At 45.3% G+C, this 24972-nt stretch overlaps 1 protein-coding gene across 4 annotated transcripts in view; it reads right to left on the reverse strand.

Moving 5' to 3' along the window:
- Positions 1-12348: 12348 nt before the first annotated feature.
- Positions 12349-24972, reverse strand: part of RHOBTB1 (Rho related BTB domain containing 1) — a 41147-nt gene continuing 28523 nt past the window's right edge. For 3 of the 4 annotated variants that reach the window (XM_026043070.1, XM_026043071.1, XM_026043073.1), the window contains 7 exons: positions 20536-20721; positions 18560-19527; positions 18015-18133; positions 16197-16347; positions 15405-15493; positions 14147-14252; positions 12349-13645 (listed from right to left, as the gene is read on the reverse strand). In XM_026043070.1, coding sequence (XP_025898855.1) covers positions 13476-13645; positions 14147-14252; positions 15405-15493; positions 16197-16347; positions 18015-18133; positions 18560-19527; positions 20536-20721 — 1789 coding nt within the window. In that variant the 3' untranslated portion in view covers positions 12349-13475. Of the gene's footprint in view, positions 13646-14146; positions 14253-15404; positions 15494-16196; positions 16348-18014; positions 18134-18559; positions 19528-20535; positions 20722-23721; positions 23754-24972 lie in introns of those variants that run through there. The other variant, XM_026043072.1, reaches the window with a different exon arrangement.

The raw sequence follows: 24972 nt of genomic DNA on the forward strand, positions 1-24972 counted from the left end.
CATAAACTTGGTATCCTTCTTCCTGCCTTATTTTCTTGTGCTAAATATTTTCCACTGTCACATATCAGGTATCTTTACAGTCATGTTTGCATAAAGGATTTGACTAGTCCAAGGAGGGTGGGGAAAAGCCCCTGTCTATTAGCATCCCTATTTTGGGGTCATCTTTGTTTCCCATAGCCTCTTGCCCTTTTATTATTACCTTTGTTCAGTAATTCATCACTATGTGCAAGTGAGAAGCTAAGCTTTTTTGTTCAACTTAAACCCCTTATGTGTAAGCTGTGGACAGCACCGTAAATATTTTACAGGAGTGCCATGAATGGGAACTCTTTTTGATCTAGGCTGTCATGACAGGTGAAAGTTGAAAGTACTGTGAATACGCTTGAYACCTGCCAAAGCTTACATTGATCCTGACACTCTTTAATATCATTAACTGGAAAAAAAGGGTAATGATTCTCATCTATTACTTTTTTAAAAAAAATTATTATTATTATATTTTAAAATAGTAGTTGGAAACAGAGAATGAAATTGCTTTGAGTTAACTTATCCAGCTCAGTCTCATTCTGAGGTTTGTTGGGACTTGCTAGGAAGGAACAGGCAAAGGATAGAGGAAGTGAAACARGGCACAAATACAGAATTGGCAGCTGAGAAAGCTTGAAATACTTCTTCCATATAGATGTATAGGAAGCCTTCCTTAAAAGATGTCTGACAATCATAATTGCAAAGGTAAAATAAAATTAGAAATTTGGTAGTTTTATTTTTTGATTGATTTGCAGGATTATTTGATAGCTACTTGTACTTCGATCACTTTTTTATCCTTTTTTRCTTTATACATTTCTCTCAATGTGATTTATTTTTTCAAGTCTATGAATTTTAATATATACATAAAAATAAAAGAGCGGTCACAGAGGAACACACACTTAGTGTGTGTTCCCTAGTGATCCCTAGTGCTTGTCTTTCCTGCCCCTGGCCACATGGTGTCCCTCCAGCTCCTGCCTRGCGCTGCGAGGGGGAGGGAAGCGAGGAGAGCCGTCAGATTCCAGGGCTCCATGGAAAATTGAGGAGTATTTATGTTTCTGGGAGGCAGCCAGCCTGAAAATGCTCTCTGAATTGAAAGCCTTTCATGAAACATCTGGGCAGTTAAATTTCCCTAACTTCAAAAATGTCCAGCACCACAATGACATGATGATTCCTTTCTTTAGTGAAGAATCATTTAGCTTTACAGAAGCTTTTGTATGTTAACCTATTTCATGCTAAAACTAATGATCAGCATGGCTTTGCCTCATAAAGTACCATAGAAATGCCAGTCAATATAGTTACATTATACTAGACTCCTAATTGGTTGCATAGGTGCCTATCAATTGGCCCTGTTACCAGTTTTGGGGGGAGTTTTTGGGGAGTCTGTATGTCTAACTTCCAAAGTCTGGCGCCCGTGCTGGCGATGGGGACAGAAGGGCGCCCTGGTGTTGGCGGTGCCGCGCGCAGACRCGTGCGGCAGCCTGGCCGCGTTTCCGCTGCCCCTGCTGAGCAGCTGCTCCTCGACGGGCTTGGTTCTGCTGGCTGGCACGGGGCTCCCCTAAACCCAACAGCAGAGCTATGCAAAACACTTCTCAGATGGCCCGGGCCTGCTCTCAGGCATGGGATTATGGAGGCACATGCCTAACAAAACTGTGCTGGTGTACGAATGTTGAAAATGGTGTATAAATGTTTGAAAACATTTAGTTAAGAATAACCTAAGCTTAAAAAAGGGAAGATTATGGATAACAAAAGCTTAAAAAAGGGAAGATTATGGATAACAATACAGGGATTTCTATAAACTCCATTCTTCAAGCTCTGGAGAAAAAAGTAACTGATTAAATTAGTTCTCAAAACTTATTTTGCCATTTATCTGGAAAGTAATTGAGCTTCTTTCCTTAAATTTTAATCCATCAATTATTTTAAAGTAGAGGAAGTATTCTGTCTGCAAAGCAAGGGATCCTGCTTTGTACTCTCTGTGCAACCAAGCAGCATTAAACAGTGGTTTTGTTTCAGTTCCACTGTTTATTTGATGTGATTTCATAAATTCTTTGGAAAGGAATAAACAAACTTAAAAGTTATTGAATATTTTGAAGTCTGAAGAAAATTTCCCATCTGACAGAGCTAGCTCTCTTGGCAAATGTGGTTTGGAGAAGCCCCATAGCCCCTGCAGAACGGTTCTGGTAGCTGTAAACTTGGCCTTTACAATTTCTAGCACCATTTCTGCTCCAAGTTTGCATGAACAGGGGCAGTTGCCTGTGGAAAGCCACAGTTATGGGGAAGCTAAAAAAAAGTCACAGACTCTTGTCCTTCCGTTTGTAGGCAACGCACGGCAGCTTTCCTCCTAAGAGGCAGTCATTCCAATTTGCACTGCAACCCGGAGCTGAAGCTCCAGCCACGCCAGGGTGTCAGCTGCTCCGTGCTACCCCCAGCAGGCAGCAAAACAAACACGCTCCTGGAGCGCTTCACCACGTGCAGACTCCAGTTCCACATCAAACAAATCCAGCGAATGGCAGCTCACAACTCGTGCCTTGGAAACACCAGGCAAAGCAAAGCTGCTTCAGCAGCAACCAAGCAAACAACCCGGAATCAAACCCTGACAAACTCCGTACCAAACGCTCAGTCAGTTCAAAACTCTAATTCTAGGACTCACTTTTCCATGGAGCAGCTTAGCTTGTGACAAATGAGAAGCAATCCACGTTAGTTTAATCCTTACAAAATTCAATCTCCTCTAAGTAGCGCAGCCTTCAGAAAGTTGCCTCAGCAGCAGGAACCATCTGCCCTTCCCATCACAGAGACACTYGCAAGGCCCAAGGCGCCTTTCAGCTGCTCAGGAGCCAAGCACTCAGGTTTTACCCATGGGACCTTTGAGCAAACACACAGAGTGAGTGAGTGAGCACCGAGCAGCACTTCAAGCTATGGGAGTTAACCACAAGCAACAGAAATCAGTCAGTGTCAGAGAAAGATCTGGCCTTCAAGTAAGTGATGGGTTATTATTGCTACCTAATTGGAATTATTCTAATAATTACAATTTCAGGCTATAACTTATGAGCTACATGATCACTCTTGGTCCCATAAGACTTTTTGACCAGTTACAAGAGCCAAACCAAGACATAAACGCTTAAGCTTAACGTTCTGTGGCTACAGGGGCTTACCAGAGTGTTAGCTTTTATTTAGCAGGTACCTTGTTTCACGAACAAGTTTCCAGGCCAGGCGGCAGGCCTGATGGAGGAGGAAGGCCGAGGCTTTCAGCAGCGGTTCCCGAGGATGCCGACCCRCGCGGGGCAGCCGGCGGGAGCCCCTCGCCCTGCGCCCGGCTGCTGCATCCCCACGCGGCGGAGCGCGCCCGGACGCCACCAGGCCCACGTGGCCCCGYGTCGGAGACCACCAAGGGGCCCCACAACGGGCAACACGACGAGCGTTGATCTGGGCCACCTGCCCGAGCACCTGGGCACGACTGAGAACTGCAGCGYTGAAGAAAACATGTGCCGAGAGGGCCGCAGCGCGCAGCCGAACCTGTGACCACCACCAGTGTTTTYTCCATGTTCCTTAGGAAAATGGCACCAAGTTGCAGGCTGCTAACGAGCACAGACTTTATGATATTGGTAGATAGATCGTTAAAGGAACTGGTTCCCCACAAAAGCAGCAAGCTGATCCTCTCTACAGTAAAGCAGGCCACAGACCAGTTACGAATGAGTGTTATCCTTACGCTGTTGTGCAGAGGACAATAACACAGGCACACACATTCTTCCAAGGAAGAAAAGAAAAAAACAAGAAAAAGGCTATTCTTGACTTGTTTTAAGAAAACTTCGCCTAGAGATTGAAGTACCAGCATATAGAAGAAACTTAAGCTTTCTATTTTCTGGTCCACAAAATTTCCTTACCTTTTTTCCTCAAGAGCCTGCTCAAGGTCTTCTTGGAGAGCCCATCTCCAGAGTATGGAGTAGAGTATGGCCACAGCTGATGACTCCTTATGGAAACCTGGGTCAAAACTTGGGCAGTTGTCTCTTCCCGAGAAGCTAAAAATACTCCTGCATTTAAACCTCAGAGACAAATTGCAGAATGAGGATGACATTAATGTGCTTAATATAGCCCTTCAGCAGACGAGATAGAAAGAATTATAAAAATAAAGCAACACGAGACCAGCAATCACCTCCCCCTGCCAGCAGCCCAARGCCCATTGAAGTAAAGCCCTGGGAGGAAGAGGAGGGGCGGGGGAAGGCCACAAAGGCTTCTGGAAGAGYAGAGGGCTATAAAAGCTGCAATAGCAGCAGTTTGGGCCCTTCCAGTGCTTGCTGTTCTGAGAGGAAGAACACCACTCGTTGCTGAAAGCAAGCACCAGGTAAAATGCTTCATATTTATGCAGTTCTAATTGATTTTTGGTTTAATTAATCATTGATCTTATTTTTTCTATTGTACAAGAAATATTAAGCCAGAAAATAAGGTTTAAGTCTTCTAAGGTACTCAGGAGCACTTCTTCATTAGCGCAAAACCTCCCATCCCACCCTGGGAGTTGGTGTTTCTGCAGCAGGAACAATTTAGGGCTAAGTTTGTCCAAGCAGGGTGCTTGCCCTTGGGCTGCACTAAGATTCCTCCCACTTCCCTTGGTTGTGTTCTGGGCTCCAGGATATTGTCCCCTAGGCGTCTCCTCCTCCGTGGCGGGGAGCTGGCCATATGCTGTTCCACAGCACTGCAGGACGCTTATTGTGAGGAAACAGCCACGAGGTCTGTCRTCTACAGCCCTCAGCCTCTGCTCCCTGCCGTGACACTACAGCGCAGCACTAAAGAAAAGGTGTTTAATTAAAGACTGAGCAGTAAAACATTTAACAAATTGAGAGATGAGCTGTCATGTGGGACATCTTGACCGTGGATCCCGGCTGGTCATTAATAAAAGGGGAAAGAGCTTTGCTCAAGGTCACAGAGGATACTCTTGCTGCACTTTCTTACACAAATAAGAATAAATGGGTACGTGGCTGTCTGCACAGGCTACATRCTTGCAGGTGCCTCTCTCAGTCTCTTATCCATTTTTCTTTTTTCCTGCTCAGTGGAATTGTTCTATTTCACAGAAGTGCTGTGGTGCTAAACTAACTAATCTTATCGATATGAGCTTATAGTACTGCTTTGTATACTACAGAAATGTCCTTAACCACTCCTCTTGTTTAAGTCTCTTAACACATTCATTTTTTAAGTTACCTTTCTTAATATTGTAGCAAACTTGCCTTCATCTGATGTRTTTTTCCTTTTCTGCTGCTGACAGCCTTCAAAACCCTTTGTACCTGGGGGGAAAACCAACTCAAACGCAGCGTTCCCAAGCCTCCAATCTCTGTGGCAGCAGATGCTCTTCCATAGCCGTCCGCGCAGCTGTGCCCACCCTTCAGCTCCGTGTGGAGATAGGTGGGAACTGGAGGAGCAGGGAGCAGGGCCGGGTGGCGGGCGCGTGGGGCCGTTTGTCTTCAGGGCTCCTGGGTGTAGTCTGGAGAGCAGCATCGCTTCTCCTTACCCTGCACCCTGTAAATTACTGCTTGCTCTTCACTCCCTTTGGATTGGGGAAGGAAAAGAGAGGACTAGGTGTTAAATGGGGCTGGAGAGCAGGTGTTGTGTGACCCCAGGAGGAGCTGGGGCTCTGTCCTTGCTGTGCAGGGATCACCATACCCACCACCTAGGTGCCACCTACACCATCCTTAATAGCACCCAGTGCCCTCACTTAGGTACCTGAAGAAAAGCTTGAGCTACAAAAGGACACAAGAGGAGGAGTGGAGGGCAGTAGGGAAAAGTACTTCAGCTTCAAAACCAACTGCAGACAGAACCTAAAATGTCTCRTTTTCAAAGAGAAAAACATTTATGCTATATCAACATTACTGTATGTATGTAAAATCTAATACATTTACACATATATATATTTTATATAGATACATCTAAACAACTTACAGTAAGGGCACGGAGCCAGGAAACTAAAGGCAAGCAGCTCTGAGGGACAGTTTCCACCAGCTTGAACAGTCCTCAGCCGCTCCGGACGTAAGTGAGAAGTTCCTGCTGCAGGGATGGTGCCAGGGCTCTGCTGTCCGTCTGGAGCTGAGAATTGAGCTGGCGCAAGGTGGCAAAAGCCAGCAGGTTTGAAGTCTCATTTTGAAGTGAGAAATTGCCCCTTGAAAGCAAAAAACCACTGATCTTCTAGCCTGTAAAGAACTCAGAGACACGTAAATACCACATCACACACTTCAGTGTGTATAAGCCACTCAGCAAAATAAATTATGCTATACTGGCAAAGTAGTAAAAAGCCTTAAGAAAACTGAAAAAGCTTATAATGAAACATTATTCCCAATGCAATAAATGTGTAACACGCTACATGACGCTGGTAAAAAGAACAAGCAGAGCAAACAGGGCCTGTAAGATGGGGCGGGCAGGCGACGAGGCCGCAGAGCCCTGTTCCCTACAAGTGGGCACCAGTTCCCACAAATGTGCTGAGGGCTCTGAGGCGGCTCTCCCTGYTGGCACTGCTCACAGCACAGTGATTTGGAATTCTGTACAGCTCGGGATACTCCCATTAATGCCCAGCAAGGAAAGGGCTCCCCGATCAGCAGCCCGGCTGACTCTGTTCACACGCAGGTGACTTCACRCAGGATTAGTTAGGGCTGTGTGATGCAAGGCGCTCCAAGGTCTCTCACAGACATCTTGTTCATACCACACATGCTCATGTGACAGCCTCACCCACCACAGTCACCAACATTTGCTGAAGACTGAGGACAAATTTCATCAGATTCCATGCTTAAATACACGTAGCAAAATCAGTCTTGTTTCCAAGAGGGCTGGTGTGTGGCTGACACTTGTGCTTGAAGGAGCTTCTGTCTTGCAGCCTTTGCATCTATGGGCACAAACGTGTTGTTAATCTGACTTCCTTTAAAAAGCCTTATTGTTTGCACAGAGCAGTGCAAGAACACCTCACACCCGGACAAAGGCTTAAGTATTTTTCCATTGAAATAGGAGTGCTCTTAGTGACAGTCATCAGGAAAAAATACAGCAGATCACTGCAAAGGCCTGGCCAGCTCCAAATCTTGCTTCTTACAGTGGCCAACAGCAGATGCTTTGGGCATGAAGGGAACAATCAACCAACAACATATTTGTAAGACGCCTCCAGATTTTGGTGCCCTGGGCTTAAGTCACTTAACCACAGGTGGTGAACTTGTGTTTAAGCAACTGTTTTCCTTGAGTTTTTAGAAGCTCTTTGAACTTCCAGTCCGGGGATTCTCTAGCAAGAAGCTTCGTAGCCCAACCAGCRTTGCTGGAGAGGCACTTCTGGTCTGGAATCTGCCTGTGCTGGCCTCATTTGATGCCATCCGGCTCTCACACTGTGAGAGCAGCACCCCATTTTTCCCTGGTGACCACCTTTCTCGAGGATGAAGCCTTTCCCTGGTCTCCTTTGCCCCCGAGCCGAATGCAGCCCTCAGTCTAATAGCGACAGCTGCCTCTAGCAGGCAGAGAGCTCTCCCTGTTCCTGGGGAGCTTCCCAGGGTGCTGCTCCCCAGAAGCGCATGGACAGCTCAGCACAAAAGCAGCAGTGGGGCCAGGCTGCCCCCCTACACCCACGTACAGCCTATGTGGGAGGAGGAGGAYGCTCAGGAAATGCGAGGGCCCACGTCGGGTGGCTTTGACATGATTACTGCTTCACTCGAAAGCTGTCACATCAGAAATGACAGGGTAGCTGACTGCTGAACGGACAGGAGAAAAATGCAGTGGCTGCGTTTTACTCCCGAGGTATTGCAATTAAGACCAAAAGAGAAGAGTGAGGAGATCTGTCTTGCACTGATGGATCCCTGAAAGAAAATAGCAGTAGATGAAGCAGGAGAGGGAGCAAATTAGGTGAAGCTGCAGCTTCCACCTGACAGTCCATTCAGGGATTGATTGTGATTAGCTGTGCACCTGAGGTAAAGAGATTAGGGGCAGGTATCGATCAGTTCCATGACCCCAGCAAAACCATTTCTGTCTGTGCTTTAACTCCKCTATGAAACAAAGACCGCAATGCTGCCCTTCCCTCTCACCCTGCTTTTCAGCAATGGGCAGGATTCGCAGAGCTCTCTAGTCCCCACAGGAGCCCTGGGAATTCCTTAGAAACTGCCCTTTGCAGGGCCTACGGGAAGCGGAGGCGGCAGCCAGCAGCCCGCCTCACGCCCCAGGGAGATCTGGTAGTTACTGTAAAGGCGCTGCGAAACGAGCGGGCAGGTAACAGCACAGGCACCTCCACTGCTCTGCGAGCAGGCCCCAGCCCCACTGAAGGCCCCGGGAAAAACTTAAGCCACAAWCTTTGTGATACAGCACAAGCAAAGGGCCACACTAGTGACAGCAAGGGGAGCGCAGCTGAACGTCTCATCACAAGGGTTCACCTATATCCAAGATGCAAATTTAACCACAGACCTTTAAACTACTGATAGGAGTTTTCCATCTTTAAGGATAATGTGACTATTTAGCAATAACACCTCCAATATCATGTAATTTTTATTCTATAGCCATTACTTTAAAAAGTCCTCATGGGCAATAAGGAATACTCTTTTTGTAATCTTACAGGAAGGAAAATTTCTTAAGAAATTTCTGCTTGTGACATGTCATGCRGTGGCTGCTATCTAAAGCCTCAGAGCGCCCAGAAGGGGAAGGTATGGGGACAGGGAGGGAGGGAACAATCCTCCCCTGCGGCTACTCCGCCCAGTGGGAGCAGTGATAGAGCCAGATGACTGATTTTGAMCTAATGATGAAGGCTGTTTTTTAAAAAAAAAATGTAAAATAAGGGTTGCTCCTGCTCCCCATTTTACGTTTTTAGTCGATACCTGGAAGGCTACCACCCACGTTGTCGTGCTACGACCTGCGTGCTCTGTAGCCAGGTCTCTGGCTCCCGGGGTGCTTTTTGAGAGCCATTAACATTTTTTTTCCTCCACCTCAGAACCCCTGAACCGCCGCATCCTGACTCTCCCGGAGGTTTGCTCTTTCACCTGGTGCTGTCGCAGCCAGAGACCCTTCCCGTGCAATGAGCTCCTTGCTGCTCCGGCCGCCCGGCATCACGGGACGCGGCTCACGGCGGCGGCCGCGCTGCTCGGGGCGAGTTAGCAGCAGTCCGTTTGCCTGGTGCGGGCGGGCAGCGCTGGCCCAGGAGCTCAGCAGCCCCTGCTCACACCTGCACGGGGGGCTCTGCCTGCGCCGCCTTCCTGCGGAGGGAACGGCAAGGCCCAACCGTTACAAAGGAATCACAGCATTTCTGTCGTCCCGTGCTAACCTCTCTGAATCGTAGCTCAATCTTCTTAGCTTGCCTTCCTCTGGRGTTGGGATACATTAGCATGAAGATTTCTCCATAACAGCAGTGAGGGATTAGCTCACATATAGACATATACAATAGTACCACTATTGTGCCTCCTAGTGCAAAGCGCTCCCGTGACATGAGTTAAACGCTCTTAGCGGGAAGCCCAGGCATAGGTTACATGGCAATGAGTTATCCTTATCCTATTGTAGTGCCTGCAGGACGCAGATTCCTGCTGCTCAGAGCCCGTCGGATCCCGCGTGTGCTACACRGCAAACTTGCTCTGGAACAGGCAAGTGACAACGTGTCCCCTCATCAGCCACCACCTGAAAGCCCAAAGGCAGCAGCACATGGTGGGGGGCATCTCATCCTTTCAGCAGGAATTGTGCCTTTAGGACACCTGGACTCATGCAAATGCAGCTGAATTGCTTTAACGGACAAAAATCCAAGAGGACAGAGGTGGGACAAGCAACCACCTTAAGGACTGATCTGGCAAAGGGGAGACAATAAGGACAAACGTGGTGGTTTTCCTGACAAACTCAGCAAGTCAGTTCTGAACCATTAAAAATTTCAGCCCAACAAAACAACTTGAACTATGTTATCAACATTGACTTCATGGACCAAAATAAATCTAATCTAGTATATTCTATCTTCACCTATACCTTTTTTTCCAGGAAAAGGAAGATTTGGCCCTCAGAGTGGGATTTCCACGATGCCTTCAGCTGGTTTCACAGTGCCTGTTCCCAAAACASAGAGACAACCTCATTTTACAAGCCAAACATTTCTAGGAATCATTGTGCGTCCGAGGGATCTCCCAAGGTGGGTAAGTTGCTGATAGGGTGCAGTGCTCTTCTCTTACCTTCTCTGCTACAACCATGTTTGCAGGGCCCAAAAGGGATGTCCAGATTAATCACTTCTAATGGGTAATCCATCTTCATCACTAAATCACGGAATGGTTGAGGTTGGAACATACACATGTTCAATACCCTGGAGATTTACCCACCTTAAGGCACGATGTGACTAAAAGGCTGACTGCAAGACAACAGTGAGGAGGCCTCCTGTGAGCTTGCTCTCACAAGTACCTTAGGAAATCTAGGAAAACCCTAAGAAATAAGCTAAGTGAGACTTCCCAGGAAAAAGACAACAAAGGATCAACAATGTCTCTAAATGGGTATAATATTTAAAAAAGAATTACCCAAAGAGCAAAACTTCTGTTTTGGTACTTGCAGTTATGACAATCAGATGAAGCAAAGTGTTTGGTCTCCACTTCCCACACTCAGCCCATTACTTCACTTCTAATTGCAAATTCAAAAGAATAAAATCTTGCTTCCAAAAATAAATCAGAAAGMTACGTAACATGCTCATAAATTAGCACTGTAGAAAAAAAAAGTACACTGTGTGCTGAACATGCTCCCTTTCCATGTCCTTGGCATTGCTGAAGAGCTGCAGAAAAAAAAAAAAAAACCCACACTGCCAGACAAGGCTGTCTGCACTGCATGGTGCAAGCTCTCCAGAAGAGCGCTGGCTTGCCAGCTTTGCCAGCCTCGCAGCCTCTGTCCAGGGCTGCAGCTGTTGCAAATGCACCACCAGGGACACAGCAGCTCCGTGCAATGGCTGGCACCTCCGAGGGGGAAAGCCAGAGGAACAGAGGAATTCAGAGAGTTCAGAGCACACTGCAGAACTAACAGAAGTCAGGCTGTTTGTTTGCATTTTTCCTCCCTGTGTCTGTCATGATTAATAAGTTTCATGTCCCATGAGTAATATCATGGTAATTAAATATTAGAAGCCCCAGGGAAACATGACRAGATTTTGTTGTCAAGCAGTTTGAAGGTAAGTGACAAGTGCCAACTTGTTCCCACTCCAATCACCCACAAACACTGTAGGACCTTCTTGTGATGATCCCAAGCACAAATACTAATATGCCATCCGAGTTGAGTAAATTCAACAGGTGATACCGTAACAGCTGGAAAATAGCACTAGAAAGGGAGGTAAATAATACAGAACTTAAGAAGCTTCTTCAAAGAACTAAGAGACATTTTGTAACTAAACRGTTTTATTGACTTTTTTTCCAAAATAAAAAAACACAAAATAAACACCAAGATTAAAGGCCATAGACAGCATTAACCAAATGAGCCAGCCACTTGGTTATAGTAGCTGATAACTAGTACAACTTATATTATTGCATATACCTCCGTTTCATTTATACATCCTTTACAGTTTGGCAAGATTACAATCATACAGTAGCTTTGGTTGTGTAAAACCTAGTAGCAATACTTATTTAAAATGCAACTGTTCAACATTGTATGATTACAAATACTAATTCCATCTTAGGYGTGATGTGCCTTCTCCCATTCTTTCTCCCCCTCCCCAGGCACCACTGACCAGGACTGAAGGAGAGTATTTGCAATCATAGTTTATAGCCCTTCTTGATCACGGGGTGCCGATGAGGCGTGGGGASGCAGGAGCCCGGCCCTTGCTCCCCTTGGGGGCAGCGCTTCCCTTTGCGCGCCAGCCAGGCACCTTCTGCCCCTCCGCGGTAGCACCCGCCCTGAGCGAGCCCTGCGCTGCGCTCGCCTCCAGGAGCCGCGCGGGGCTTTCGGCCGGAGCCTCCCGCCGGCCTGCGCCCGACCACGGTGCTGCCCGTGCCCTGGGGCCCGGCAGAGCCGCGCACACACACACACACACACACACACACACACACACACACACACCCCCCAGCAACAACCCGCACGGCTTTTCGCTCCCGCATGCTGGGCTGCCTGCACGAGGCAGCGTTAGCCCTACTGCACAACCCTACGTGGGTTAAAGAGTTGTGCCTGAGACACTGTACAGGATTGCATGGGTAGGCTCTATAGCATATTTATTTCCTTTYTGGTCTTTTAAACACTCTCTCATCCTTACCTACTCTAGTGTAACACTGCAACGTTTGAGTAACGGTTGATAAAAACACACAGGATATTGGAAAACACTGGAGGCTTTTCTTTCCCTTGCACCACTTTTGCAGAATTGTTCCTTCCCCTCACGGTTTGCCCCCAACTGGGAATATCTGCTTCCAGAGGGAATGATACTCTACTTAAACAGCATCTAACACTTTGACTTCTATCTAGGAGAAGCTACAAAACAAGCTGGATCAAACTGAAATGACCTAGCATGTGAAGATCCTTCTCCATTTACAGAAAGCCACAACAGAAAATAGCTCCTACTTGTTCTAGCAGCCCTTTCAACTCGCTTCCATGAAGCAAAAGGAATTCTGCGTGAGGAATGGCTGCACAGGCGGGATCCCAGCGGAACTAGGTGACTGCCATGCAGTAAGTCAAATACAGGCAGTGTAACTGCTTTTTATATTCAGGTCCACACCTGTGTAARTATATAAATTAATAAGCCCTTCTAAATAATTTTAGAATTATCCTCTGTAATCTAGACATTTAAAACCTCTGAATACCTAGAATCACTAGATTTCACATGGCCCACAGAGTCGTAAGTATTTGCACCTACATTGCAAATACTAGAAATACATTTGCCTGCAGTTGAACAAGTAATTATACTGCCTATTATTCAGATGAACAAAGATCAAGCACTCTATGTCTTGCATTTATTGGATCTTATTATAACCCCTTACTTTGAAAAGGGGAAGTAACCATCTAATTATATTATGAGTGCACAGTACCTAGTTATAAAAAACCCTTATACTAGGCAGCAGATTCTTTCCTAAGATGAGTTTTTATGGGTTTTTATTCTAAAGGTGGTCTCTTATGACTGAAGGTTCTCTATTTCACTGTACTCACATAGGAAAAATAGTTAAAATCTAATTACAAAGCTGCTACATGGTTATTTTGTGGTCTGTAAAATAAAACAAAATCCAGAATTGTATTTAAACAAAATACCCCAGACAGTATAAAAATATTTCCCCATTGGAGTTTGAAACATTAATGCTGGATTGTTTTCTGTATAAAAAGAAATGTAATAATGGTWGACATTTATCTGCTTACTAGCCAAAAATATACATATGACTTCAAGGAGCTGTTCCAGGCTCACTTTAAGTGAGCTTGTGCTTTTGACCATAGCAATAATAAATGCACACACGTGGAACAAAATTAGTGCCTGAAAACCTGAACTACATCTTATTTCTAACAATAAGACTAATTTCTGAGGCTGGCTACAGATTTCCACCTGTTGGCTGCGCTCAGGCGACTACAGCAGAGGAGTTCCAGAAGCACCACTTGCGCTTTGAATGGTGTTTGTTTAGTGCAACATCTTCCTTTTCTCTCTCCTTCTTAACTCGCTGGTAGTGATCTTCCTCCTTTAGGTACCACACTGGTGGCCAGCGATGCCTCTCAAAGTATTCCTGATTATCTGTTAGAAAGAAATAAGCAGAAGCCTCCAAGCAAACCAGTAAGCTACAGAAGTCCAGGAACCACCTTGACTGGCCACAGGGAGCTTTGCCAGGTCTTYCTCCCCTCTAACCGTTTGCCCTGTCCTTACGTCAGTTGATTTCTCAGGGCTTCCTCCAGGTTCCTGCTCTGCTTTATTTTACTTCAGCAGTAGAAAGGCTATGAGAACAGCAGTCCCCAAGAAGCCTCAGCCCACCACACAAGGACACAAAGAGCAGAGCCTGAAAACAGCTCTGTTGCTTTCATTATAGCTGAAACAGGAGGTGAACAAAAGGCTTGCCYAGGCTAATGACTTGGGCTCTCCCCGCTCCACAGATTGGGAGGAGGCTACCCAGGAGAGGAGGAGCTACTGTGTAGTTGCACAGCTACCTGAGCTCACCTAGATGTTCATGCTTGGTGAACAGGGTGGGCAGAAATAAGGGGAAAAAGTAAAGAAAACTGCAGAAAAAAAAGTTGTCGGTACCTGAAGATTTAGCTTTGATTTCCTTGCGGAATTTGGAGCAAACGCTGTTGTAATTGGTGCAGATGTAGTGCAAGCACCACGCTGCCAGCTGGTTAGCATTGTGAAACTGCAAAGAAAAACAAGCAGCTTATTCTATTTCCCGAAATACCGTTCACTTTGCAGCCCCCGTTAACAACTAAAGCAGCCCCCAGGGGTTCTACGTGGCAGCCTTCTCCTGAAAGCCCACACGGGAGCTTCTGGGGCTCRGAGGTGGCCTCTGGGTGCCCTAGACCACGTTTGTCTCCTCCTGGCACAATTCTGTCCGAGCACCCAGTAGCCCCAAAGGCTCTGACCAGGTTCCTGGTGTGCACGATGCCYGGCACCCTGCACTCCGTCACACACAAGCCCTGAATTTTCCGATAAGTTTGTAGCACTTAAATGCCCTCTCAGTTACTACAAGCCCTCCTGTGAAGCACCTCTCTAGGCAACAGGCTCACTGACAGAATTTAACTACTGCTGAAAGCCCAGTACAAAATGAGCTGCAAGTTTCTGATGGCCCTAAGGAAGGAGAGCTCTCTGTACAGTCAGGTTTGTAGAGCACATGTATCTATTCAGCATTCAGGCTGTCTGCTGGGATCTTCTCAGGTTATAAACACATCATTCTGTAGTTGGTCCAGAGCACAGAGGATATCCTAACAGAACTTAAACGTGTTGCTTCTGTCTCCAGCCAAAGAAAAAACACTTTACAAATTCCAAATTAAGTAAAACGCGCTGCCTTTTCTTGGAAGAGGACGAGCTCTGGTTTTGTAACAGCATTATAGGTATTGCACAGGGATGCACGTGAATGCAGCTGGAGGAAATCTTGCATGGTGGCCATCTTGTGCTGTATGTCAGTGTTGCTTCATCTCTAATTGAGACAAGCTGGAGCCAGACTCTTCATTAGTGTGAAATCAAGAATAATTCAATTTATAAAATATTTTATCTTGTTCTACCGTACTTGGGAGAGTGCTGAAGCACTTTTTTTTTTTTTAGGGAGGTGGGAGGGAGGAGTAACAAGTTGAACTGTGAGCTCCTTTTCATGGTTTCTGGGATTCAAGCATATGTTTGAGATAATGTGCTTGACCGTAAACTAGGAGGATTTGCACTCACTATTAAAAGACAGTCTCTAAAGTCTAAGAAGATTGATAGATATATAGAGCCCTTGAAATACAAAACCATTAAGGCATTGGAAAAAAATGAATGCAGATGACTAGAATATGTTTAAGCAGTGCACACTGACCTGGGCCACCTCCAAGTAGGATAACACTTCTCCATCTATTGCAGTGCCACTCATGGAGGCCTTTGTTAGCTCCTGTACTGCGTGCTGCTCTGTTAGGAGACAACCAGTCACTCACCCAGGACAGTCACGTGCCAAGGTCAGATCACCCACCAGTATTAAGGAGCAGTGCCTTTAATGAACAGGGCACCACGGAAGCCACGGCCTCCCTCCCTCCCATGCAGATTCACCCCRACAGTTCAAGCAACTTCAGCCTGGGGCAAGCAGAGGAAGGCAAATTCCGGCCTTCTCCGTTGCCTAAAGACCCTCCATCCTGGCACAAACTGCTTACTCTGACGGAGCTGGAACTGCTGGGATGGGCTGGACAATTTATACCCAATTCCTGTGTGCATCTCAGAAAGCAAGCCTGCAATTAATGCCCACTTACAGAAGGGCAAAGTACTCACACGAGAATTTGGAGGTGTGAACTGATTTAATTTTCAAACTGAGTAGTATCCAGTCACTTTTGTCTAAATAAGTGCTAAAAAAGCTATTCTGAGATGAGGGTTGAATTTCGATGTGCTGAGCTGGTTTATCCCAAGACTAAGGCAAGAGAAAGGTAAGTAATATTTTTTCAAGTGAAAATATCAACTTGTATTACAACTGCCTTGCAGAAGGAAAACACTTATTTATCTTGTAAAATAAGTTTGTTKTTAAAAAGAAAAAACAACCCCTCCCTGTCCCGTGCTCCAAGACCATTAGGATATGTTTGAGCCATTGCAGCAGACATGCATTGGAAAGGCCACAAACCCTTACCTGCTAGTGCAACCAGGTGAGGAAGGCAAAACCTATTTGCCAATGCAATTAACTCAAGTGTGTCCAGGTCCTGACTGGAGGACAGTTGTTTGGTATACAGGTAATCCAAAACTGCTTGCATGGAACTCGTGTTTATGTTGGGCAGAGCTACCTGGGAAAGACATTAAAAAGAAAAATCTGTAGTAATTGAGCATTTCTCATGCAGAGATTATGTTTCACTTCTGCCACTTATTYACCATTTTAGAAGAAACAACATTTTTTAATAAATAAGTAAACAAATTAAATATAATAAAGAATCCCAATACAATTCAAGAAGGTGCCACTAGGGAAGCACACTGCCAGAGCCAGGTTCCCTGCTCAAACAGGCAGCTCTCCCAGCTGACTGGATATATGTACATATATACACACAAATACACATACACACAAATTAATCTGGCTGCCTGGGAGCAGTTAGCTGGTATTGCCAGCCAGAAGGGGGCTCGCTGTGGTACCCCTGTGGTTGGGAGTTATCTTTGGGAGCCTGTGAAGTTTTTTTTTAGTAGCTTTTGCCTTAATAATTGGAATTCAAACCCAGATCTTGTAGCGCTAAGACACGAACCTCTAATACCCATCAGACACTGTGGGAAACAGCTTAGTTCTCCAAGTAAGTGGAGCTAGTTGTAAAATTAATTATTAATATATTTTTGTTAATGCAGAGAATAAATATTCAGTAAATAAATTTTTAAAATGCTGTGCCCCACAAAGTAACAGTAGTAAGTAAAGAGTTGGTCAGTCTAAGGAAATACAATAAATTTATTTCTACCTGTACTTTTAAACTTCCAGATTCATTACTGAATGCTTTAAACTCTAGAAAATGAAAGTAAGATATTTCAACCTGCAAAGATGAGGTAAGTTTATGAAGTTTATCATCAAAAAAAAAAGGCTGTAAGAAAACAAATGTATATTCTTCATTGCCAAGTGTTGCTTACTACAATCAAATTATGTATTTTTAACRAACCACTTGCTAAACATGCCTCTGGGGAAGGAATTATGTTTAAAGCTGGATAAAAGGAGACAAGAAACGTAAGCAGAAAGTCGAAAAGAATCTTCCAGAATTTAAAAAAGAAAAACAAATAAAAAGTTCTTAAATTTAGTAAGACCCATTACTGCTAAAAGGGACAAGGAAATCAAAGCAGAAGAGCCAACTCTGGCTATGGTAAGATACAGGGGAAAAAACAAATACCAGCAGAATGCTGGGGCTTGAAGGAAAGACTGTAAAGCTGCCGATGGCTCCTGCTGCAAACTCTCAAGCACCGAGATCTTCACGCTTTGCCTCCTGCCTGTCCTATGCGAGGGGACAGGCTGATGCACAGCAGCCCCTGTGCTYGTCTCTACTTGGGTACTGGCAAGCCAACTCCATCTGCTAGTTTAAGACTTCATGTTCTTTAACTTTTTTCCCCTCTCTTTAAAGCTCCCTGTCCCAAGTGTTCTCACTGTAATAGTTCTCATCATACAACATATTTTCACAGATCTTTAAAATGAGTTTAATGAAATTTACAGCTTCAAGATTACCTTTATATATTTTTCTTTTTTAGAATTTTATTTTTTGAAATCCTGTTCTGATACTGAATCAAGCCAACTCATGCCTTGCAGAAAACAAGCTATCTTCCTAGCCATCCTAAACATTAGGCCTTCAAAAGAAGAACATCCCATCTCTTCAAGGAAAGGGAAAAAAAAATATTCCAGGGTTTACTGTAAATCTCCAAATAGCTCCAGAATGATGCTTCTATCTCCCCAAATCCATCAGACATTATGAGCAAAACAGATGAAAACAAATACCTCACTGGTCGAGCTTTCAATAAATGATCCTCCAAACATCGCGGACATCCATTCACAGCTGCAGATGAGCAGCGGCTTGTGGGCATTTATGGTTCCATCATCCAATTTAAAGGTCACGTCTGCCACGGAAACAAAGAAACAAGCATGGCTGCAAATCCGGGTATAAAGAGCATCTGTGGCTCAAGAACGTACCTTCTGCTTGCACCTTCTTAAGCAATTACTTCTTTCCTCCCTCCCCCATCCACAGATAACTCTAGGCTTTTATATTGGTTTATAAAAACAAAGAGTCCCCCTGGAAATGGAGATACCGGATGTTCCACACTTCGGCAAATTAGGTCACTTCTTTAGAAGTTTGTATAGGTTTTGAGAAATTCAACTCCAGACTCCTAGCTTGAAAACTGGCCCCCGTAATGCTGAAAATTTGGGTTTCTCTCTCCTCCGAGAACAACATCAGCTGTCACAGTTCTTCAAGCTTGTGAAGAGGCAGTAACATGAATAAAAGGATAATTAGGACTTTTTTTCAGGAAAAGCGTATATTTACTCACCCGAAAACGTCCCTTTACAAAGGCACTCTTTTATCCGATTAGCTTTCCTGACATGAAATGCTTTAGTAATCTCTTGATTCATGAAGGCTTCTTTATTCATAATATTCTCCACCATCATTCGCAAATCAAATACTTCCAAGATTTCAGCAAGCTGAGCTAATCTTGTGAGGTCTTTTTCATTCTCATCCAGTTGCCCCGTGTATAAAAACTGCAGGACGGTTTTAAAAGGTCCAGCCTGCACAGATGAGTCCATTCTTACCACAGTTACAAGACACGTCCTATTTGAAACGGGGTTCACTTGCATTTCCTTGTGCACACTGACGAACCCTTTGCCCCAGGACGAAAGGGACCTTGCTGCACAACTGGCTTCCCCAGCTTCAGGGTCCAGGGTGTTTACAGAGTCCCCACTTTCTGGAGCTCCAAGCTGGACATCAGTGGATTTTAAGGATCTCTCATTACTATCATCATTTGTCTCATGATGACAGGTCGGAGCATCCCTGTCTGTACTTGMTTTGTTACATTTCGTTTCATCCAAGCTTGGACTTTCCTCACATTCCATTAAAAAAAGGTCGTAAAACTTGGAGGAGGAGGTAGCTAGGTAAATCTTGTGAGCAAAAATACAGTTCTGCTCCTGGAGAACAAACATGACATCTGCACACAGTGGGTTATCCAGTAAATATCCAGCCTCGTTCATGCTCGGTACCGGACACTCTGGAATTTTGATAACGGGAGGAGGTGCTTTCGGAGGTAGGAATGGAGCTTGAAGTAGAGGTTTTTGGACCTTCTTCAAATGCGATTTCCAGAACTGCAGGTGTCTTCTGGAGATCAGGGCAGCTCTAATTGCATTGTCAAACACATCTTTAATTCCAAACTGGTCAAAGACGCTGCTTTCATAATATGGTATCCCAAGCTCCTTGGCAACCTCTCTGCCTCTTTCTGGTGGCAAAATATCTCCTCTTTTAATAGGCCTACAGGTAAATAAAAAAAGACCCTTACACACAACAGTCATCACAAAGCAATCCAAAACCCACAGAATTCAGAATTACAGCACCAATGCCTGAGATAAATTTCAAATGAATAGAAAATATGAAATTAAGCTCATAAAACCCTTTGCATATCTAAAAGCACTATATCCCAGGGTCTTAGAATAGCAAATAATTGTTAAGCACGATGGTGTTTTATCATGTAACTATACAGACAGAATTTCCACAAAATATTAAATGTTAAACTGACAGTAAGCAAAGCTGACAGGATGCTTGAGAGCTGTCATCAATAAAGAATCTCCTAAAATTCCTTTTCACCAAGACACTGTATCAGTATCTTGGTTTGTACCCACCTTGTAAACCCAAGCGGGCATGCTCATCCCACAGAAACGCCACAAACAGAGCTAAATAYGAAATGAGAAGTATTTCTTAGCCTATGCCTTCTAAAGAAAACAAGAGCAGCCCCTGAGGAAAACKGCATCGAACACTTGGGGACGGGTCCGTCTTGGCTGCAGACACCCTACGTGGCACCTGCGAAGGTGCAGGGCGGCTCTCGCGTGGGACACGGGGCAAAAGGCTGGACACGAACCCCGGGCATGGGGTTTGTCCAGCTCGCGGGCGGAAGCCTCTCTCGCCGGAGGACACGAGCCCACCGGGGCRCCCGGAGAGCCCGCGGAGCCAGGCGCAATGTGGAGGGGCATGGTGCTCGTGTTCCAACTGGGAAAAGCACATTTGCAAATCAATTCTATATTAATAGCTGTGTCCAAGCATCCAATCAACCTCAGACCTCCAGTGTACAAGGACATTCTTTAAAACATACACTAAGAAACTGCATTTATTAAAGAACTAACCACAAATGAACAAAATGGAAGAAAGCACAAACTTACTGTCTTGGAAAAAAAAACAGACACACATGACAGTCTGATTTCTCTTTGAAAAGCGCAGTACATGATTAACAAGGCGAGAGGTTTCAGTTTTTTGTTTAAACCTTACCTTGCCAAAGGCCGCCTGGCTCTGTTAACAGCTTCAAGATCAGCGTAACGGAGATCGAGTTGGCAGCCCACCAGGATGACCGGTGTGCGAGGACAGAAGTGCTTGATTTCCTGATACCACATCGTCTTCACATGATTCAGGGAATTGGGATTAGCGATTGAAAAGCACAGAACAACTACGTCAGACCTAGAAAGGTAACACGAAAACAAAAGTTAGAAACCAACTGCCTTGCTTTTCACTGCAGCTTCACCTGTTTTCATCAGCGCAACTTGAAACCACTGGATGCTTTGAAAAACGCACCCAAATCCCCATGTCAGACTCCAAGTTAYTCGTGCAAAGGTTGGAGAGAAGCGACACGTTTCACCATGCATGAAAGCATGGGAGCAGACAGCCACATACCAGGGAGCACCACCCAAGGAGGATCTCTATGYCTACAGACAGATCCTAGGAAAAGAGCTGGGCTTTGCCATTCTCCACTTTTCYTTCAGTTATCCAGAGGCTGTTACTCGTCCCCAAATAACACTAACTGGACCCCTAAATTCCAGCTCAAGGGTCACTGGCAATGAGTACTAGAACAGGCTATACACACAGAGCTTAGGCAGACCCAAACCCTCCTGAACCTGTAATGGAAGAAACCTCCAGTGCCCCCTTGTAGGTCCTACGGCAGTCCCCACTCACTGAACCAGCAAAGTCCTGCAGAACTTAGGGCAACTTTGACGATACAAGCCCAAACACCCATCCCAACGCAAGCACGCGCGGCGTCCGACAGCACTGGAGGCTTTTACAGCTTTAGGTCTTCAGCACAGCGCTGCCTCGCAAAGCTGGAGTGTGGCAATTAAAGCTGGCACTACAGCTACCAAACCACCACCCAAGTCTATCCAAGCTGCTGCCCTAGGGCACAGAAGTGCTTCAGCATTTGCTGCAGGGCTTGCTAAGTTGGGCCATATTCACTGTTTATAGGGTAGGATGGAATATTAACAGAGGAGTTCTCAAGCTCTTGGGTCCTGCCAATAAGTGCTGCAAGTAAAATAACCTCAATAATGCAACTCTGTCATGGGAGAAGAAAAAGAAAAGTGGAACTGAAACTTAATAAAACTTGAGGGAGTTTTGGGGGAAGCTCTTCCTGTCAGCAGGATAAGCTCAGCACTACCACGTCCACCTCACTTCAACTTAGCACAAATGTACTGTGCAGGGAATAGAGCAAGAGCAATGACTCTTAACATTCGCCTTTTAAATAATGAAATACCTCCTCTGCACTGCTGCTTTCTGCGCTTCAGCAAGGACACAGATCTAGCTAAGCAAGGCTGTTTCTAAAGATAGCTGCGTGCAATACAGGTACTGCTGTGAGCCCCAATTTAATGCAAGAGCAATGCTCCTGCTCCAAGTTTGCAGCTTATATAAACAGCAACACATCCATCACATTTAGAGACAAAGCATTTGAGATCAGGGAAAGTCAGCTAAACGCACTGCTCCTACCCGCACCCGGGGCAGGCGTTCTCCAGATCCAAACTTGCTCAAGGTCACGGGAGAGCAAARTCGAGACCCCAGCAACATCTGCTTAGCTCCCAGAAAGAAGAAATCGAAGTCAGAGGCCCACACGCTCCAATCAGGAGAACTGTTCATTAATTCAAGATCCTCCAAATGGCCTTAAAGGCCAATGTGGGCTGTGTGGCCAGTCCTAACTCTACCTAAGCATCTCAGAGACACTGTCCCATGTCCTTCAGAAACTAGTACTTAAGCCTGAGAAACAACTGCAGCCACGAGCCTCCAAGCCGCCTGGCTCCCCAAGCCAGGAGACATCACTTCTCTCAGAAACACAGAGAGAAATAGAGCTCCAGCGGGAGCGCGCAGAACAGAACTAAGAGGAATGAAACAGGTAACTTGTACATTACTTAGCCCCAATTAAAGCACAGACTCCCCTAGTGAATATCARTACTGGACAAGGAGAAATAGATTCTCTTCTCCCACAAAGAGGGGACTGGGCAATCGCTCGGTAGCTGCAGAGCTCACACCCGGAACCAGCACCAGAGCGAGGTCTGTCAGCTCCCAAAGCCACCCACCTTCCCGTAACATATTGGGCTTTCTTTCAAGTCCTAGGCATGATTTGCACTGCCAGTACAGACTGCACACAGTAAAACCTAAGATTAGCTGTCCACAGAGGAACATAGGTGTTTGGGAAGAACAGTACTTTGGGAATTTAAATATAAACATTTCCTTTTAATGTCAAAGGCACWTTTACAACTTCCCCAATCCCCAAACACAAAGTCTGTTTGACTTTTATTCTTAAAAGCCAGAACCTGTTAGATTAAAATAATGCATTAATATCTCCCAAGCATAAAAAAAGAAAATCAATGTTATTTTTACATTTCCAAGAGAGATAAAAGGAGAGGATTTTTTTTAAAACTCTAATTTGTTGCCATTTTATGTGTCTTAGTTACTTGGACAATGAGAAAGGATGAATCAACTTCTGCTTTCTTCTCTCCCTCTGCAGCAGCATTTTAACAAAAACAAGCTGCTTGTCCTGAAAACACATTTCATAACCATTTCAGAGTAAAATTCCRAAATGATTCACGGAAGCATTTTTGTAGACATGAGCACTGAAGGCTGCTTACAACTTCTCCCTCATTTTCTTCCTAGAGGAGCATTCAGTTAAGCTGGGCAACAAGTAGGACATCCTGTCCAACACCTCTGTTAAACCCTAGCAGTAGTCTATGGTTACACCTCCTACACATACAGATACTTGAGACTGAAATACCATGTGGAACAGAGGCAAGAATGAGCAAATACTCAGCAAAAAAATGAGCAGTATCTTGGATATTCAAGATATTGTCTTATAGATTCAGTAGTACGTGTGGGGAATGTATTTGTGGTTTATTCTTACTTCTGCTTTTTGTRTTTTTCATTACCAGAACAAATGATGAATCATCCACTCTACACTTTGAGCATCTGAACACACCTAAGTATCGCCAAAACTCGTAATTTCTGACTTTATGCATGAAAGCATTTCAAATGCTCTCTGTGGAGTTGCAGAAATAGCTTTTAACGCATGCATTAATGCAAACATCCATGCCTGAAATCAGCCCAGCCTCAATACGGTTACGGATTACCTATAGGAGGCTTCTGTGGGTAAAGAAGCTGTGTCACAAACGCTCTGGGACAGAGGACATCTACAAGCACAGGTCTTACCTCAGTGTGTCCAGCAACACGTGCCTCAGCCTGGATGAGTAGAAATGCTGATACCAACAACTGCTACTTCTTAAGACTTCAGAATGGAAAAGCAGCCCTGCAAGGAACCGAGTCCCGGGCCGGCGCGGGCACATAGTGGCAGCACGCTGCGGTGCTGGGGGCCTGGGGCATGCAGCTGGGCGCTGCGCCAGCCGCACAGAGCCCCGGCTGCTGCACAGAGCCTGCGCGCCGCTGCACAGAGCCTGCGCGCCGCCCAGACAGGGACGAGATACGTGAACTCAGCTCCGGCGTCTGGAGGCTCCTCTGCAATCACCACATCCACACGCTCCTGGGGAGGAGCACAATCATCAGCTTTGTGACTTGCCTTTCTCAGAGAGCTGCTACCGGCATCAAGGAAACTGTGCCTCCTAAATAGCCATGTTTCTTGAAACAGAAACAGAGCCCCCATTGCTTTGGGGCTGGGACTCACAGCTGTCATGCTAAGGATGCAGCCCTGGTATAAACAAACTGCACTACAGCTATTCCCACATGCCCTGTTGSTCATCCTCCTTCCAGTGAAGACACATTGCAGAGAACTCTCCAACAGGCTGCCTTCTGCAATGCACACRCTGTGCTGCCCAGGAAGAAGAGCTCCCTCTGGTTTACAAACTCTATCGTACTGGGGAAAACTACTTCATGAAAGAATTGCTCACCACGCGGGCAGGGTACCGGCTGCCACGGAGTCAAGGATTAATGCCGTTATGTTCACAAAGGGGAAGAGAATAAAGTGCTGAGGAACATGGAACTGGAAGGGATGCTTCTTATCTGGAAATCAGTGCAGGGACTGGGAGGGAAGGAAAGGAGGGGGACTCAACTGTGCCCCCATCGTCTTGTCTTTCTCCAAGACGARTGACAAGCACACATTTTCTTCTTAGAGAGCTTGAAGAGTCAATTCCTACAGAATGAGTTTAAGGGATAGGCAAAGCATAGTTTAGTTGACAAGTGTGTTGCATACGTTGATTTAAATTAAATTTTACAAGTAGATAGAAAGGAGGAAAGAAAACATGAAAACTCTTCTTTTAGACATTTTTTCCTATTTCTAATTTCAGCTTTCTTTGACAAGAAGCATGGTTGAAGACAGACAGTCTATTCTTACCACTTTATAGAGTAATTTGATACAGGTCCATCCAAACTGTTAAGACTGTCTGGATTTTTATCAGAACAGCTAATTCAGAGATGTTTAGTTAGCAATAAAAGTTATTTTTCCCTTGT

Source organism: Nothoprocta perdicaria, unplaced genomic scaffold (assembly GCF_003342845.1).
Source record: "Nothoprocta perdicaria isolate Ctin4 unplaced genomic scaffold, notPer1 scaffold_32, whole genome shotgun sequence".
NCBI lineage: Eukaryota > Metazoa > Chordata > Aves > Tinamiformes > Tinamidae > Nothoprocta > Nothoprocta perdicaria.